This window comes from Stenella coeruleoalba (assembly GCF_951394435.1).
Source record: "Stenella coeruleoalba genome assembly, chromosome: 17".
Lineage (NCBI taxonomy): Eukaryota > Metazoa > Chordata > Mammalia > Artiodactyla > Delphinidae > Stenella > Stenella coeruleoalba.
Window position 1 is genome coordinate 28,291,409 of NC_137163.1, and position 19,075 is coordinate 28,310,483.

The 19,075-nt window shown below is 38.2% G+C and overlaps 1 protein-coding gene and 1 long non-coding RNA gene across 13 annotated transcripts in view; one reads left to right on the plus strand and one right to left on the minus strand.

Annotated features, from left to right (window-relative positions):
- EMC2 (ER membrane protein complex subunit 2) overlaps window positions 1–223 on the minus strand; it is a 617,592-nt gene extending 617,369 nt beyond the window's left edge. For all 10 annotated transcript variants that reach the window (XR_013824672.1, XR_013824673.1, XR_013824674.1 and 7 more), the window contains exon 1: window positions 33–223. Coding sequence is in view for 2 of the 10 variants with exons in the window: in XM_079902190.1 (XP_079758316.1) it covers window positions 33–168 (136 nt within the window). In the remaining 8 variants the exon portion in view is untranslated. The remainder of the gene's footprint in view (window positions 1–32) is intronic.
- A 23-nt stretch (window positions 224–246) lies between these two features.
- The window catches only part of LOC307176263, a 177,695-nt gene continuing 158,866 nt past the window's right edge, over window positions 247–19,075 (plus strand). For all 3 annotated transcript variants that reach the window (XR_013824680.1, XR_013824681.1, XR_013824682.1), the window contains exons 1-2: window positions 247–351; window positions 18,751–18,823. This is a non-coding gene — a long non-coding RNA (uncharacterized lncRNA). The remainder of the gene's footprint in view (window positions 352–18,750; window positions 18,824–19,075) is intronic.

Genomic DNA, 19,075 nt, shown 5'->3' on the forward strand with positions numbered 1-19,075 from the left:
GGTCTTTCCGCGCCCGCCCCGGCAGCAGTTACCTTCCCAGGTGACATCGTAAAGCTCTGAGACCTTCGCCATCTTCTCAGAACCTGGAGGCAACCGGGCGAGAGGGCGGGGAAATGCGGTCACACGACCCGAGACTAGGCGGTGGCGAATTACGACATCATTTCTCATTGGCCAAGAGCGCGGAGGGGGCGGGATCCGCCTCACACGTGCACGCGGCTCTGCCGAGGGGCAGTCGGGAAAGGGGGCGGGACGAGCTGGGCGGTGCGCGGCGCGTTAAGGTCTGTGAGGGCGCGGGGGCGGAGCCGCTGGAGCCGGAGCTGCTGGAGCGGGAGCCGCCGAAGCCGGTTTGGGGTGAGATGTCTGTTTTACCGTGGATTCTTAACAAATTCTGGGTCTTTAATGTGTGCCACTCCCGGCTTTTCACTTTTTTCTGCATAGGTGTATTCATTCTCTTCCCACTTCCTAATCGGTACCTTGTTCTCTTCATGACCTGCTGCAATGCAAAGTTCTGCGCGAACCCGTTATCTGTCCCCAACTTTCCTCCTTCCATGATGGGATTCGCCTTCGATTTTCTTTTTAATGTTCGGCTGACCTGATACACTTCAAAAATTTCTGGTTAAATCTTTTTGAGGAACTAAGCATAATTCTGCTTTGCAAGTTATGTTCCTGTGGCCGAGGACTTCTTTATGTTCACATGAATGGCTTCGTGCCAATCCAAACCCTTAGTTAACGCTCCCCGTGGATCACTGTCTGCTTGCCAGTCTATTTTTTAAACTCCATAAAGGCAGCCGATATGTAAATGATTATAAGTAGATGAATTAATCACAGCCCCTACACTTCGCTCCTCTTTATTCGCACGGGGGAGCCTCCAGGCTAATTGCTTTCAGAAACCTTTGGACCTGGTTGGATAGAGCTAGGGAAAAAATGTCTGGAGTGGAAGCAAAAAATTTGAGGGTCATAAGGGTATATTTAGTATTTGAAGCAATGAGAACATAAAAATGTAAAGGGGGAATATGTAAAGTTAAGAAAGAAGGCTAAAAATTCCTGCATAACACGTATACTTAAGGGTCAGTGAAGAAAAGAAAATCAACATATGAGGAGAAAGGAAAACAGAGTCATATTCCACATGCCAAAGGAGTAGAGTTAAAAAGAAAAAAAGGAACTATCAGTGGCACCTGCCCAAGGGAAGTTGCATAAGGATAAAAAAGACTACTGAATTTATAAACTTGGATTAGATTCTGAATGAAGTTCATTCTCTCTAGACTAGACAGACCTTTTTTTAAAAAAAAAAAAAAACCTTCATTCAAAAAAATTTAAAATCCTCCACTCAGAAATTCACATATTCTAATACTTCAGTAAAACAACCTGGTGTAATGGAAAGAACAAGAACTCTGTCAGACAAATCTGAATTCAGGCTCCACCATTTAGTAGCTCCTTGACAGTTAGCCTATGTATCTCTGAGCATAGGAGTCGATCAGATATAGAAAGAAGCTAATCATATCGATATAAAAAGAAAATATCTCCCTTGAATTGTTATCAAGACTAAAAGAGACACTGCATGACACTCTTATGGAAGTAGCAGTCCTGTGGCTATAAATACTGTTTATATGTTGATGATGCCCAAATGCATAAAATCCAGCAGTCCTTACTTCTCCCATGAAACCCAGTTCTACTTTCTTGACATGTTCATTTAGATGCCTAAAATGTATCTCAAAGTTAACATCTCCCAAACAGAAATCTGGATTCCTGCCACCATGCCCCCCAACTTGCTCTTCCCCATCACAACTAAAATTCTAGGAACTATCATTGATTCCCTTCTTTGCCAAGCCCCCTATATCCAGTCTATTAGCAAATTCTGTATTGTATGCTTCCAAAACTTCCCCAAATCCATCTATTTTTTTTCATCTCCACTGCTACTACCTTAATAGAAGCCACAACCATCTCTCACCTGAATGACTGTCATAGTCTTTTAACCTTCTTAGTTTCATTCTTGCTGTGTAAAAATCTATTTTCTATACAGCGATCCTACTGGTCTTAAAAAGGCCACAGAAGTCCTCTGCTTACAGCTTTCAAATGGCTCCTCTGGCAGTAAAAATGTACTCTAAACACTTTACCATGATTTACTTCATCTCCTACCATTGTCTCTTTTCACTAGATACCTACCATTCTCACCTATTTCTATTTCTCAAACATGGCAAACTCCTATCTGCCTTAGGTCTGGCATTTACCCAGAGTGTGTGAAAGCCCAAGAAGTTGTCTTTTAATGACTTACAGTGGCTATAACGAGTACAACTAATTGAGGGAGTAAATATTTTTCACTCACTTTAACTAAATGCCCTTGTATTGGGTTGGCCAAAAGGTTCGTTCATTTTTTTCCATAAGATGGCTCTAGTAGCACTTAGTTGTCTTTAACTTCATTGAAAGAATTTTGTTAGATTGCACATGACAGCTGTCACATCAGCATGCATTTTAAAAAAGACTTATCAAAATAGGTGAATTTTTTTGTAGCCATTTTAACATTGAAGATGGAAGGAAAAAAGCAACATTTTCGGCATATTATTTCTAAAAGGTAAAAACGCAACTGAAATGCAAAAAAAGATTCGTGCAGTGTACAGAGAAGGTACTGTGAGTGATTGAACATGTCAAAAGTGTTCGCGAAGTTTCATGCTGGAGATTTCTCACTGGATGATGTTCCACGGGCAGGTAGACCCGTTGTAGTTGATAGCGATCAAATTGAGACATTAATTGAGAACCATCAGTGTTATACCACGGCGGAGATAGCCAACATACTCAAAATATCCAAATCAAGTGTTGAAAATCATTTGCACCTGCCTAGTTATGTTCATCGCTTTGATGGTTGGGTTCCACGTAAGTTAAGCGAAAAAAAGCTTCTTGACCATATTTCTGCATGTGATTCTCTACTTAAATGTAATGAAAATGTTCCGTTTTAAGACAAATTGTGACAGGCGATGAAAAATGGATACTGTACAAGAGCGTGGAACAGAAGAGATTGTGAGGCAAGCGAAATGAACCACCACCAACCACACCAAAGGCCGGTCTTCATCCAATGAAGGTGATGTTGTGTATATAGTGGGATTGGAAGGGAGTCCTCTATTATGAGCTCCTTCCTGAAAACCAAATGATTAATTCCAAAAAGTACTGCTCTCAGTTAGACCAACTGAAATCAGCACTAGAAAAAAGCATTCGGAATTAGTCAACAGAAAACGCATAACCTTCCATCAGGATAACACAAGACTGCATGTTTCTTTGATCACCAGGCAAAAACTTAGCTTGGCTGGGAAGTTCTCATTCATCTGCCATATTCACCAGACATAGTACCTTCAGATTTCCATTTATTTTGGTCTTTACAAAATTCTTTTAAAGGAAAAAATTTCAATTCCCTGGAAGACTGTAAAAGGTACCTGGAACAGTTCTTTGCTCAAAAAGATAAAAAAGTATTGGGAAGATGAAATTATGAAGTTGCCTGAAAAATGGCAGAAGGTAGTGGAACAAAAGGGTGAATACTTTTTTCAATAAAAGTCTTGGTGAAAATGAAAAATGTGTTTTTTATTTTTACTTAAAAATCGAAGGCACTTTTTGGCCAACCCAATAGCTGGCTACTGTTGTCTGTCAGGCAATAAACCATATGACATAAGGTTAAAAGAGGTCAATATCAGAGTTTTTGAGCTGGAAACTAGAATAATTTCATTTTAGACTTAGAAGGAACTTATGATTCTTTAGAACAGTATTTGTCAAACTTTTTTGCCTACATCTTATATTAAGGAATACACTTTATATCACACTGTGCATACAGATATTTAAAACTAAAACAAAATTTGCAAACAAGCCTTTTACTGTGTCTTGTTCTCTATATTTTCTATTCAAATTGAGTCAATTCCATTTTATTTTATAAAAATATTAGTTGTGACCCACAAATGGGGTAATGACCCATGTTTTGAAAAACACTAATGAACATTGTATGCATTTCCTAATGAGGCCCTGAAATGAAATTATTTGCTCAAGTTCTTACTACTAGTAGGTAAAAAAGATGGGAAATTCATAGGGTGGAGATGAGATGTTTAGTTCATAGCTGAAAGATGAAATATTTACAGGAAAAATGTTTTGTCACCAATAGTACTCTCTGAAGCGAGGACAGTGACTGTTCATATTTTATAACATTTCAATTGTCCAGTAAAACTTGCTTTCCTCAGACACACTCAGGAAAAAACTGGCATGTCAGTGACAAAACTTCTGTATTCTTCTTTAACATTTTATAATGTAATTATAAAGTAAATTTAAAAATACCTTCTATAGATAAAACCATAACCTTGGCAACATAAACATCAAGCATACTTTCTGTAAATCCACCTTTACAGATGTTCTCAAAGTTTTACCTCTCACCTTCTCATTCCTTTGAAAAAGAGAGTTTTCATTCGTACACATTAAAAATATTTAATCCACTTTATCTGATTGAACAACTGCCCAATATTGGTGACAAATATCAGGAAACTATCCCAGCAGCCAAATAGTAGATTATGCCATGTCCAACACCATGGGAATTACTATTTCATTAATGATCTCAACAGCAGAATGAAAAAGGCACGTGAATGTGATCTATTATATGCTTTTTTTTAATGTGAAGCTATCTTATGATTTCCATTTTTTGTCCTACAAAATCATGTTTGAGAAGTTAGAATAATAATACATCAGAATGAATTATGGTCAAAAATGAATAACTTTGAATAATCCCACATTTTCTTTGAGATGGGATAAGCTTTGATTATTTATCAAGCCAGATTGGCCCACAAAGCGCTTTAGAATGCTTCTTTTTTATGCTCGTGGTTTACTTAATGTCTTCAGACATTATGAAAGACTAAAGCAACTTCTTAAATTTAATAAGCCTTATGGCTTTTATAAAATGGACATTATTTAACAGGACAAAGCATAATACCATGTTAATTGATTTTTGCAATATTCAACATAGTCATCAAATCATTTATTTAGAATCTACTGGCTGCTTTGTTCTGTCATAATCATAGTGAATTCAAATATCCTACATTATGTAGCACAGTTTATAACCTCAATTTACTACTCTGACAATTATCCATCAAAATAAATTGGTCTACTACAACTCTCATATAAAATTCATCATAGCTTTTAAATCATGTTATTGTTTCTAATTAGTGAATCATAACTATAATCCCTTTGTGTTTAAGGGAAAATATTACTTATTTCATCTTCATTCCTTCCATGTCAATATATTTTTACTGTGACACGTTCACATTTGGAAGGAAGTTTTCCTTAGAGTTTTATTTACCAAAAGCCAGATTAATATAGAGTTGTTTTAGGAACCTTATGAACATTGTTTTTTATTACATTTTTAAAAGGTTCTGAAATTTAATACATTCCCACAAAACCCAAGAGCCTATGCCTCCGTTACTGGCACAACCATAGCATTTAGGCACTTCTAGTTCTTTCAAGTCTACCGTCATTTGCAATATATATGTTATAAAATGTGCCAGCCATTCATTTCACATCCAATTATATTATTTTAAAAAGCAAAGGAAAGTCTCTGGGAAAGATTTCCAGTGAAATCACTTAGGTCCTTTCACAGTAGAATTCACAAACTGATAATTACTCCCCTGTGCCATAGTTGTAAGAATGAAGAGGAAAGTACATCCAGAAAGAGTACACCCAGAATTTCTCCTAGATGGGCAATAAATTAGAGCTATTTCTTTTTGAGATTTATAACCATACTTAAAAGTCCACTTTTTCAAACAATAGTTATTTAATTTCCCCAAAGTGCATTTTCTGTTCTGATACACACATACATCTGTGCAAATGTAACAGTCCTTTTGCAAAAATGTGTTTTTGTAAACATCCCTTTTGGGTACCAAACATCTGGGAGTCTCTATGTACTATTACTGTGACTTGATGGTCTCTAGAGCTCATCTAGACTCCATTTTCTACAATAGAACTATAACTGAATTCTTTACTTGAAAAACGTTAAGAGTATTTATTTACAATAAACAAAACACACAAAAATATACTGAATGTTAACTTATGCATTTATTATTACATATTATTCTGTTGCAGATGTAATTTTCATTCTTCAACTATCCCTCTCTTTGGTGGTTTGATTTACTCAGGTCTGTAGTTCTGAGGTATATTACCCTTGCCACCAGGCCACGAGGTCATCTTTACTGGTCATCTTTTTCTTTGTAAGGTGATGCTGACCACTCTTGGCTAAAGTTGGCTTAAAGGCCAATAATACGGCCACATGAGGCATAATGTAGCCATATTACCCTTCAGATGGTAAATCATGTGCTTTTTTACATATAGGAGGGCTTATTTAATCAACCTCATGGATTTTTTTGGGAAAGAGACTGATTTCCTGGCAGCATGTCTCTAAGAAAACTGCCCACCCCCTAAATCCATTCCACCAACGACATCCAGCACCACCTCATTCCTGAGGAAACAGCATAATACCAACTTTTTGAAAACGTTATGTACCATAATTTTTAAAATTGTACTTGGAATTTTTTATCTTAAAACTATGAAGTAAGGAATAATATAGGTATGCTGCAAAAGCTGCCATTTGGTTCAGATTGCTGCCACCTTACTAGAAATTCTTTCGGCATTATAATGTTTTACCTTCATCTGCTCATGATGTTTCTATTATTATTTCTTTTGCATCTTTTGATAATGGGCTTGAACATTGGTCATGTGGATGGGGTGGGAGCAGGGACAGGCAGAGGGGGAGTGATTTCAGTTGATGTAATTTTTCTAGCAATAGCAAGATTATGGAATATTAAACATAACCTCAATCTAATCATGAAAAAAACATCAATCAAACCCAAATTGGGAGCCATTCTACAAAAATAACTGATTAGAGTTCAGGCTTTTTGAGCACTAGCTCTCCTGAATTCCTCGCTTGGCTCCCTATAATAAACACTGCACTTACCTTCACCACAACTCACTGTCATTAGACTGGCTTTACTACACATGGCTGAGCAGACTCAAGTTCGGTTCAGTAACAAGAGGACTTAGTGATGCAATCAGTCAGCTTCCCAGTGTTGGGAGGAAAAGCGTTGGCATCAGCAGTTGATAGTGATTCATTCAAGATGGCAGAGTAGAAAGATGTGCGCTCACTCCCTCTTGCGAGAGCACCGGAATCACAACTAACTGCTGAACAATCATCAACAGGAAGACACTGGAACTCACCAAAAAAGGTACCCCACATCCAAAGACAATGGAGAAGCGCAATGAGATGGTACAAGGGGGCGCAATCACAATAAAATCAAACCCCATAACTGCTCTGTGGGTGACTCACAAACTGGAGAACAATTATACCACAGAAATCCACCCACTGGTGTGAAGGTTCTGAGCCCCATGTCAGGCTTCCCAACCTGTGGGTCCGGCAATGGGAGGAGGAATTCCCAGAGAATCAGACTTTGAAGGATAGCGGGAATTGACTGCAGCACTTCAACAGGACTGGGGGAAACAGAGACTCCACTCTTGGAGGGCACACACAAAGTAGTGTGCACAACAGGACCAAGAGGGAAGGAGCAGGGACCCCATAGGAGATTGAACCAGACCTACCTGCTAGTGTTGGAGGGTTTCCTGCAGAGGCCGTGGCGGGGGGGTGGTGTGTGTGTGCTGTGGCTCACCGTGGGGACAAGGACACTGACAGCAGAAGTTCTGGGAAGTATTCCTTGGCATGAGCCTTCCAAGAGTCTGCCACAAGTCCCAGCAAAGAGCCTGTAGCCTGCAGTACTGGATCGCCTCAGCCCAAACAACCAACATGGAGGGAACTCAGCCCCACCCATCAGCAGACAAGTGGATTAAAGTTTTACTGAGCTCTGCCCACCAGAACAACACCCAGCTTTACCCACCACCAGTCCCTCCCATCAGGAAGCTTGCACAAGCCTCTTAGATAGCATCATCCACCAGAGGGCAGACAGCATAAACAAGAAGAACTACAGTCCTGCAGCCTGTGAAACGGAAACCACATTCACAGAAAGGTAGACAAAATGAAAAGGCAGAAGACTATGTACCAGATGAAGGAACAAGAAAAAAACCCAGAAAAACAACTAAGTGAAGTGGACATAGGGAGTCTTCCAGAAAAAGAATTCAGAATAATGATAGTGAAGATGATCCAGGACCTCAGAAAAAGAATGAAGGCAAAGATCAAGAAGATGTAAGAAATGTTTAATAAAGACCTACAAAAATTAAAGAACAAACACCTAGAATTAAAGAACAAACAGAGATGAACAATACAATAACTGGAATGAAAAATACACTAGAAGGAATCAATAGCAGAGTAACAGAGGCAGAAGAATGGATAAGTGACCTGGAAAATACAATGGTGTAATTCACTGCAGTGGAACAGAATAAAGAAAAAAGAATGAAAAGAAATGAAGACAGCCTAAGAGACCTCTGGGACAACATCAAATGCACCACAAATCCATTATAGGGGTCCCAGAAGAACAAGAGAGAGAGGAAGGACTAGAGAAAATATTTGAAGAAATTATAGTCAGAAACGTCACTAATATGGGAAAGAATATAACCACCCAAGTCCAAGCAGGACAGAGAGTCCCAAGCAGGATAAACCCAAGGAGAAACACGCCAAGACTCATACTAATCAAATTGACAAAAATTAAAGACAAAAATTATTAAAAGCAACAAGGGAAAAATGACAAATAACATAAAGGGAACTCCCATAAGGTTAACAGCTGATTTCTCAGCAGAAACTCTACAAGCCAGAAGGGAGTGACACAATATATTTAAAGTGATGAAAAGGAAGAGGCTACAACCAATATTACTCTACCTGGCAAGGATCTCACTCAGATTCGATGGAGAAATTAAAACTTTTACAGACAAGCAAAACCTAAAAGAATTCAGCACCACCAAACTACCTCAGACCTACGGACACATACAGACTGAAAGTGAGGGGATGGAAAAAGATATTCCATGCAAATGGAAATGAAATGAAATCTGGAAGAGCAATACTCATAGCAGATAAAATAGACTTTAAAATAAAGAATGTTACAAGAGACAAGGAAGGACACTACATATTGATCAAAGGATCAATCCAAGAAGAAGATATAACAATTATAAATATATATGCACCCAACATAGGAGCACCTCAATACATAAGGGAAATGCTAACACCTATAAAAGTGGAAATCGGGGCTTCCCTGTTGGCACAGTGGTTGAGAGTCTGCCTGATGATGCAGGAGACACGGGTTCATGCCCCGGTCCGGGAAGATCCCACATGATGTGCAACGGCTAGGCCCATGAGCCACGGCCACTGAGCCTGCACATCCGGAGCCTGTGCTCCGCAAGGGGAGAGGCCACAACAGTGAGAGGCCCGTGTACCACAAAAAAAAAAAAAACCGAAGATGACACAAACAGATGGAGAGATATACCGTGTTCTTGGATTGAAGAATCAATATTGTGACAATGACTATACGACCCAAAGCAATATACAGGTTCAGTGCAATCCCTATCAAATTAGCAATGACATTTTATAAATTTTTTAATTTAATTTAATTTTTTTTATAGAGCAGGTTCTTATTAGTCATCAATTTTATACACATCAGTGTATACATGACAATCCCAATCACCCAATTCATCACACCACCATCGCCATTCCTCTGCTGTTTCCCCCCTTGGTTTCCATACATTTGTTCTCTACATCTGTGTCTCAACTTCTGCCCTGCAAACCGGTTCATCTATACCATTTATCTAGGTTCCACATACATCTGTTAATATACGATATTAGTTTTTCTCTTTCTGACTTACTTCACTCTGTGTGACAGTCTCTAGATCCATCCACGTCTCAACAAATGACCCAATTTCGTTCCTTTTTATGGCTGAGTAATATTCCATTGTATATATGTACCACAACTTCTTTATCCATTCATCTGTCTATGGGCATTTAGGTAGCTTCGATGACGTGGCTATTGTAAACACCGCTGCAGTGCACATTGGGGTGCATGTGTCTTTTTGAATTATTGTTTTCTCAGGGTATATGCCTAGTAGTGGGATTGCTGGATCATATGGTAATTCATTTTTATTTTTTAAGGAACCTCCATACTGTTCTCCATAGTGGCTGTATCAATTTACATTCCCAACAACAGTGCAAGAGGGTTCCCTTTTCTCCACACCCTCTCCAGCATTTGCTGTTTGTACAGTTTCTGATGATGCCCATTCTAACTGGTGTGAGCTGATACCTCATTGTAGTTTTGATTTGCATTTCTCTAATAATTAGTGATGTTGAGCAGCTTTTCATATGCTTCTTGGCCAACTGTATGTCTTCTTTGGAGAAATGTCTATTTAGGTTTCCTGCCTATTTTTGGATTGGGTTGTTTGTTTATTTAATATTGAGCTGCATGAGCTGTTTATATATTTCGGAGATTAATCCTTTGTCTGTTGATTCGTTTCCAAATATTTTCTCCCATTCTGAGGGTTGTCTTTTCGTCTTGTTTATGGTTTCCGTTGCTGTGCAAAAGCTTTGAAGTTTCATTAGTTCCCACTTGTTTACTTTTGTTTTTATTTCCATTACTCTAGGAGGTGGATCAAAAAAGATCTTGCTGTGATTTATGTCAAAGAGTGTTCTTCCTATGTTTTCCTCTGAGAGTTTTATAGTGTCCGGTCTTACATTTAGGTCTCAAATCCATTTTGAGTTTGTTTTTGTGTATAGTATTAGGGAGTGTTCTAATTTCATTCTTTTACATGTAGCTGTCGAGTTTTCCCAGCACCACTTATTGAAGAGAATGTCTTTTCTCCAATGTATATCCTTGCCTCCTTTGTCATAGGTTAGTTGACCATAGGTGCATGGGTTTATCTTTGGGCTTTCTATCTTGTTCCATTGATCTATGCTTCTGTTTTTGTGCCAGTACCATATTGTCTTGATGATTGTAGCTTTGTAGTATAGTCTGAAGTCAGGGAGTCTGATTCCTCCTGCTTCTTTTTTTTCCCTCAAGACTGCTTTGGCTATTCAGGGTCTTTTGTGTCTCCATACAAATTTTAAGACTTTTTGTTCTAGTTCCGTAAAAAATGCCATTGGTAATTTGATAAGGATGGCATTGAATCTGTAGATTGCTTTGGGTAGGTTAGTCATTTTCACAACATTGATTCTTCCAGTCCAAGAACATGGTATATCTCTCCATCTGTTGGTATCACCTTTAATTTCTTTCATCAGTGTCTTATAGTTTTCTGCATACAGGTCTTTTGTGTCCCTAGGTAGGTTTATTCCTAGGTATTTTATTCTTTTTGTTGCACTGGGAAATGGGAGTGTTTCCTTAATATCTCTGTCATATTTTTCATTTTTAGTGTATAGGAATGCAAGAGATTTCTGTGCATTAATTTTGTATCCTGCAACTTTACAAAATTCATTGATTAGCTCTAGTAGTTTTCTGGTGGCATCTTTAGGATTCTTTATGTATAATATCATGTCATCTGCAAACAGTGACAGTTTTACTCTTCTTTTCCAATTTGTACTCCTTTTATTTCTTTTTCATCTCTGATTGCCATGGCTAGGACTTCCAAAACTATGTTGAATAATAGTGGTGAGAGTGGACATCCTTGTCTTGTTCCTGATCTTAGAAGAAATGCTTTCAGTTTTTCACCATTGAGAATGATGTTTGCTTTGGGTTTGTCATATATGGCCTTTATCATGTTGAGATAGGTTCCGTCTATGCCCACTTTCTGGTGAGTTTTTATCATAGGTGGGTGTTGAATTTTGTCAAAAGCTTTTTCTGCATCTATTGAGATGATCATATGGTTTTTATTCTTCAATTTGTTAATATGGTGTATCACATTGATTGATTTACGTATATTGAAGAATCCTTGCATTCCTAGGATAAACCCCACTTGATCATGGTGTATGATCCTTTTAATATGCTGTTGGATTCTGTTTCCTAGTATTCTGTTGAGGAGTTTTGCATCTATATTCATCAGTGATGTTGGTCTGTAATTTTCTTTTTTTCTAGTACCTTTGTCTGGTTTTGGTATCAGGTTGATGGTGGCCTCATACAATGTGTTTGGGAGTGTTCCATCCTCTGCAACTTTTTGGAAGAGTTTAAGGATGAGTGTTAGCTGTTCTCTAAATGTTTGATAGAATTCATCTGTAAGCCAACTGGTCCTGGACTTTTGTTTGTTGGAAGATTTTTAATCACAGTTTCAATTTCATTACTTGCAATTCGTCTGTTCATATTTTCTATTTCTTCCTGCTTCAGTCTTGGAAGGTTTTACCTTTCTACGAATTTGTCCATTTCTTCCAGGTTGTCCATATTATTGGCATAGAGTTGCTTGTAGTAGGCTCTTAGGATCCTTTGTATTTCTGCAGTGTCCGTTGTAACTTCTCCTTTTCCATTTCTGTGTTTATTGATTTGAGTCCTCTCCCTCTTTTTCTTGATGAGTCTATCATCAAATTTTATCAAGTTTGTTTATCTTCTCAAAGAACCAGCTTTTAGTTTTATTGATCTTTGCTATTGTTTTCTTTGTTTCTATTTCATTTATTTCTGCTCTGATCTTTATGATTTCTTTCCTTCTGCTAACTTTGGGTTTTGTTGGTTCTTCTTTCTCTAGTTCCTTTAGGTGTAAGGTTAGATTGTTTATTTGAGATTTTTCTTGTTTCTTGAGGTAGGCTTGTATAGCCATAAAGTTCCCTCTTAGAACTGCTTTTGCTGCATCCCATAGGTATTGGATCATCGTGTTTTCATTGTCATTTGTCTCTAGGGATTTTTTGATTTCCTCTTTGCTTTCTTCAGTGATCTCTTGGTTATTTAGTAACGTATTGTTTAGCCTCCATGTGTTTGTGTTTTTTACGTTTTTTTCCGTGTAATTCATTTCTAATCTCATAGCGTTGTGGTCAGAAAAGATGCTTGATATGATTTCAATTTCCTTAAATTTACTGAGGCTTGATTTTTGACCCAAGATGTGATCTATCCTGGAGAATGTTCTGTGCGCACTTCAGAATAAAGTGTAATCTGCTGTTTTTGGATGGAATGTCCTATAAATATCAATTAAATCTATCTGGTCTATTGTGTCATTTAAAGCTTCTGTTTCCTTATTTATTTTCATTTTGGATGATCTGTCCATTGATGTAAGGGAGATGTTAAAGTCCCCCACTATTATTGTGTTACTGTCGATTTCCTCTTTTATGGCTGTTAGCAGTTGCCTCATGTACTGAGGTGCTCCTATGTTGGGTGCATATATACTTACAATTGTTATATCTTCTTCTTGGATTGGTCCCTTGATCATTATGTAGTGTCCTTCCTTGTCTCTTGTAACATTCTTTATTTTAAAGTCTATTTTATCTGATATGAGTATTGCTACTCCAGCTTTCTTTTGATTTCCATTTGCATGGAATATCTTTTTCCATCCCATCACTTTCAGTCTGTATGTGTCCCTAGGTCTGAAGTGGGTCTCTTGTAGACAGCATATATATGGGTCTTGTTTTTGTATCCATTCAGCAAGGCTGTGTCTTTTGGTTGGAGCATTTAATCCATTCACGTTTAAGGTAATTATCTATATGTATGTTCCTATTACCATTTTCTTAACTGTTTTGGGTTTGTTTTTGTAGGTTCTTTCCTTCTCTTGTGTTTCCCACTTAGAGAAGTTCCTTTAGCATTTGTTGTAGAGCTGGTTTGGTGGTGCTGAATTCTCTTAGGTTTTGCTTGTCTTTAAAGCTTTTGATTTCTCCATTGAATCTGAATGAGATCCTTGTTGGGTAGAGTAATCTTGGTTGTTGTTTCTTCCCTTTCATCACTTTAAGTATATCATGCCACTCCCTTCTGGCTTGTAGAGTTTCTGCTGAGAAATCAGCTGTTAACCTTATGGGAGTTCCCTTGTATGTTATTTCCCTTGTATGTTTTTCCCTTGCTGCTTTCAATATTTTTCTTTGTCTTTAATTTTTGACAATTTGATTACTATGTGTCTTGGCATGTTTCTCCTTGGGTTTATCCTGTATGGGACTCACTGCGCTTCCTGGACTTGGGTGCCTATTTCCTTTCCCATGTTAGGGAGGTTTTTGACTATAATCTCTTCAAATATTCTCTCTGGTCCTTTCTCTCTCTCTTTTCCTTCTGAGGCCCCTATAATGCGAATGTTGTTGCATTTAATATTGTCCCAGAAGTCTCTTAGGCTGTCTTCATTTCTTTTCATTCTTTTTTCTTTATTCAGTTCCACACTAGTGAATTCCACCATTCTGTCTTGCAGGTCACTTATCTGTTCTTCTGCCTCAGTTACTCTGCTACTGATTCCTTCTAGTGTAGTTTTCATTTTGGTTATTGTATTGTTCATCTCTGTTTGCTTGTTCTTTAATTCTTCTAGGTCTTTATTAAACATTTCTTGCATCTACTCGATCTTTGCCTGCATTCTTTTTCCGAGATCCTGGATCATCTTCACTATCATTATTCTGAATTCTTTCTCTGGAAGGTTGCCTATCTCCACTTCATTTAGTTGTTTTTTGGGGAGTTTATCATGTTCCTTCATGTGGTACATAGCCCTCTGCCTTTTCATCTTGTCTATCTTTCTGTGAATGTGGTTTTTGTTCCACAAGCTGCAGGATTGTATTTCTTCTTGCCTCTGCTGTCTGCCTCTGGTGGATGAGACTATCTAAGAGGCTTGTGCAAGCTTCCTGATGGGAGGGACTGGTAGTGTGTCGAGCTGACTCCCCAATGGCATTTTTTACAGAAGTAGAGCAAAAAAATTAAAAATTTGTATGGAGACAGAAAAGACCCCGAATAGCCAAAGCAATATTGAGAGAAAAAACTGAGCTGGAGGAATCAGACTCCCTGACTTCAGAGTATACTACAAAGCTACAGGCATCAAGACAATATGGTACTGGCACCAAAGCAGAAATATAGATCAATGGAACAGGATAGAAAGCCCAGAGATAAACCCATGCACCTATGGTCAACTAATCTATAACAAAGGAGGCAAGGATATACAATGGAGAAAAGGCAGTCTCTTCAGTAAGTGGTGCTGGAAAACTGCACAGCTATATGTAAAAGAATGAAAGTAGAACACTCCTTAACACCATGCACAAAAATAAAGTCAAAATGGATTAAAGACCTAAATGTAAGGCCAGACACTATAAAACTCTTAGAGGAAAACCTAAGAAGAGCACTCTTTGACATAAATTACAGCAAGATCTTTTTTGACCCACCTCCTAGAGTAATGGAAGTAAAAACAAATGGGACCTAATGAAATTTAATAGCTTTTGCACAGCAAAGAAAGCTATAAACAAGATGAAAACCCAACCCTCTGAATGGGAGAGCGTATTTGCAAATGAATCAATGGACCAAGGATTAATCTCCAAAATATATAAACAGCTCCTTTACCTTAATATTAAAAAAATAAACAAGCCAATGAAAAAATGGGCAGAAGACCTAAATAGACATTTCTCCAAAGAAGGAGTAGAGATGGCCAAGAGGAACATGAAAAGATGCTCAACATCACTAATTATTAGAGAAATGCAAATCGAAACTGCAATGAGGTATGACCTCACACTGGTTAGAATGGGCATTATCAGAAAATCTACAAACAGCAAATGCTGCAGAGGGTGTGGAGAAAAGGGAACCCTCTTGCACTGTTGTTGGGAATGTAAATTGATACAGCCACTATGGAGAACAGTATGGAGGTTTTTTAAAGTAACTAAAAATAGAATTACCATATGACCCAGCAGTCCCATGACTGGGCATGTACCCAGATAAAACCATAAATCAAAAAGACGCATGCACCCCAGTGTTCATTGCGGCACTATTTACAATAGCCGGGTCATAGAAGCAACCTAAATGCTCATCGAGAGACGAATGGATAAGGAAGATGTGGTTCATATATACAATGGGAATATTACTCAGCCATAAAAAGGAACTTAATTGGGTCATTTGTAGAGACGTGGATGGACCTAGAGATTGTCATACAGAATGAAGTAAGTCAGAAAGAGAAAAATAAATATTGTATATTAATGCATATATGTGGAACTTAGAAAAATGGTACAGATGAACTGGTTTTCAAGGCAGAAATAGAAACATAGATGTAGAGAACAAACGTTTGGACACCAAGGGGGGAAAGCAGGCACAGGGGGGATGAATTGGGAGATTGGGATTGACATATATACACTAATATGTATAAAATAGGTAACTAATAAGAACCTTCTGTATAAAAAATAATATAAAATTCAAAAAATTAAAATAAAATGCAAAAAATAAAATAACTGATCATTATTCATCAGGCAGTGGCAGTGGCATTATATATTGCTATTCTGAGCTTTTTGACCAATTCTTGGTTTAAGCACCCTTTGTTAGATTCTAATGTCATATACATGGTGGAATTAAGAGTAGACTTAAAGTTATGAATGAATCCCCAACGTAGTTTTTATTAATTACAGATTGTACATACCATGCCATAGAGGGTGTGGAACTCCTTTACATTCTAGATAACAGCAGTGGATTCTTTGCTAGCATACGTGTGCATTGCTGTCTTCTACAGAACTTGCTGCGTTTGAATCCCAGGTTGAAGTATATAAAGTAATTTGAACAAGTTATTTTAACTTCAGTGAACACTAGTTACTTCATATGTTAAATAAGCACAATAATATTTGATATTTAACAAGAATTACAAGTAATAAAAAATTTCTCACACAGACTCTAGCATATGGCATAATAATACTTTTAGTGTTACATACCAGTTATTGAGTACTTGCTGTATCCCAGGGCCTGTACAAATTACTCTTTGTAGATTATTTCATTTAATTTTTACAACAACCCCACTTTATAGATGAGAGAACAGTTAGGAGAGGTTAAATAGCTTCCCCAAACACACTATGATATACTCCTTCACACAGTAGGTTCTTAGTAAATAGTAGCTGTGTCATTTTGGGCCTCTGAGAAGCAGATGTTGAGATGGGAATGCAAGAGTTTTACTAGGGGACACTCCATGTGAAGAAAGCGAGATTGGGTAGGGAATGCTTTCAGACCATGATGCATATATGATACATGTGAAAGGAGAGTAAGAAGCAGGATTGGACAGAACAAGTCTCATGCCATGATTTAGATCTGACCAAGTGTCAGCCAACTCAATAAGAAAAGCTTCTGAGCAAAGATTACCAATTAGAACAGTCTTACTACAGTGGGCAGAAGTATCCAGGCCTTAGGACCCCGACATGTTCAGTCATTGACTGAGGTCTGCCTTGAAGGGTGTTGCCTCAGCTCAGAAGCTGAGATAAATCCTGAAGCCTTTAGCAGCTAAAGGCTGTCAGCTCCCTGCCCCCCTTGCAGCTGAATAGCAAGTTCTTTCTTGAAGAGAGATTCTAACTGGACCACCATTACTGCCACAGTAGCCATTATTATTCTTTCATTCTGGGTGTGAGCTTCCATTCTTGATGAGAGGTAGGGCTGTGTGTTCTCCTGAAGTAATAGCTAGACTCAGAAGCTATTTGACATACATAGCTCAGAAGCTATTAAACATAGCTATATTTCATATGGAAATTATATTTCAACTCCACAGAATGTCTTTTTCTAGTATATGATTAATGGCTCAGCAATGGTTGACTTGTGTTGAAGAGGAGACATGGTAAAATATATCCAGCCCACAGAGGCTTGAAATTTTGCTTGTTTTTTATGAGACACAAATGGGGAATTATTCATTCTTTTCTTGGGTTGGGAACTAATGCTGCTTCCATTGATAAATTACCTAGAACTTCATATTTCTTTCTCTTTTCACCCAGATTCCAAATGTATCCAAGTAACTTAGAATTTTTAAACATCTTTCCAAGAATAACAGTATAACTCTCAAAATGGGCAGCGTTTCTAAAATTCTGCAACTCAGGATCTCCGTGAAGTCCTAGAAAATTCCAAAGGCATGGACTCAGACATGCCCCTTGATAATTCACTGGGTAACTGCCATACTATATCATTGATGATTCTTTGTTAATAAACTTAAGCAATGTCATATTTTATCAATGGTTGTCCCCAAAACAGATAATAAATGTGAATGGTGCATAAATCCAATGACCCTCACTGTCAACCTGCCCTTCTTTCTTCTGAACGCCAAGGCAGCACTAATTAGCATTTGCCTTGCTGCACAGATGCCCTTCTAGGAAGGACATTATACGTGCTCCACATTCTGGGCTTCCAGAAGGAATGATATGATGAAATCACTATTAATGGGAAGAGGCAGAGTGCTTCCCAGATTCACATTCTAAATAGCAAAGTTATTGAAGGATTGTACCTTTGAAGGAAAGAATTAAAGCGATAGAAGAGGAATGGTGAACAAAGAAAACTTTGGCAGTTATTTTCAGGGAGCAGTTACATGGAACACAGTAGCCATGAATCTCAGTACACAAATTCAGGTGTGCAAGAAGAAAATTTACATTTTTATAAAACCCAGCTTCTGTTTGAGGTACCATTCTTGGAGGAAGACAAAAATTTAATCTCAGTCAGGTTGGACTTTGCCCTGCACTTCTGCCTCCTCCTTTTTCAAGGCTACTCTGACTTGTGTGAAAGTGACATTCCAAATATTTAACAACCCATAGGACAAGGTCACCGACTGTGGTAGGAGCCTTAAAGTTGACCCCCAATTATTTTCACCTCCTAGTTATTATACCCTGTGTAGTCTCTCTCCCAATGAATAGGGATTACCTGTGTCATCAGTAGGATACTTCAGGAATGATGGAGTGTGTCTTTGAAGGCTAAGTAATAAAAGACACTATAGCTCTGCCTTGCTCTCTCTTAGGTCACTCATTCTGGGGAAGGCAGATGCCATGTCACTGAAGACATCCAAGCAGCTTCACAGAGAGCTCCACAAGGTGAGGAACTGAGGCCTCCTCCAGCTTGCCAGCTATGTGAGTGACACATCTTAGGATTGGTCCCCCTGTGCCAGTCAAGACTGCAGACCCAGCTGACCTCGTGACTACAAACTCATGATATACCATGAGCCAGAATAGCCCAGCTAAGCTGCTCCCAAATTCCTAACCCACAGAAACTCTGTGAGACAACAAGTAGTTATTACTGCTTTAAGCTGCTGATTTTTGGAGTAAAGTGCCATGCACCGTGAGGTA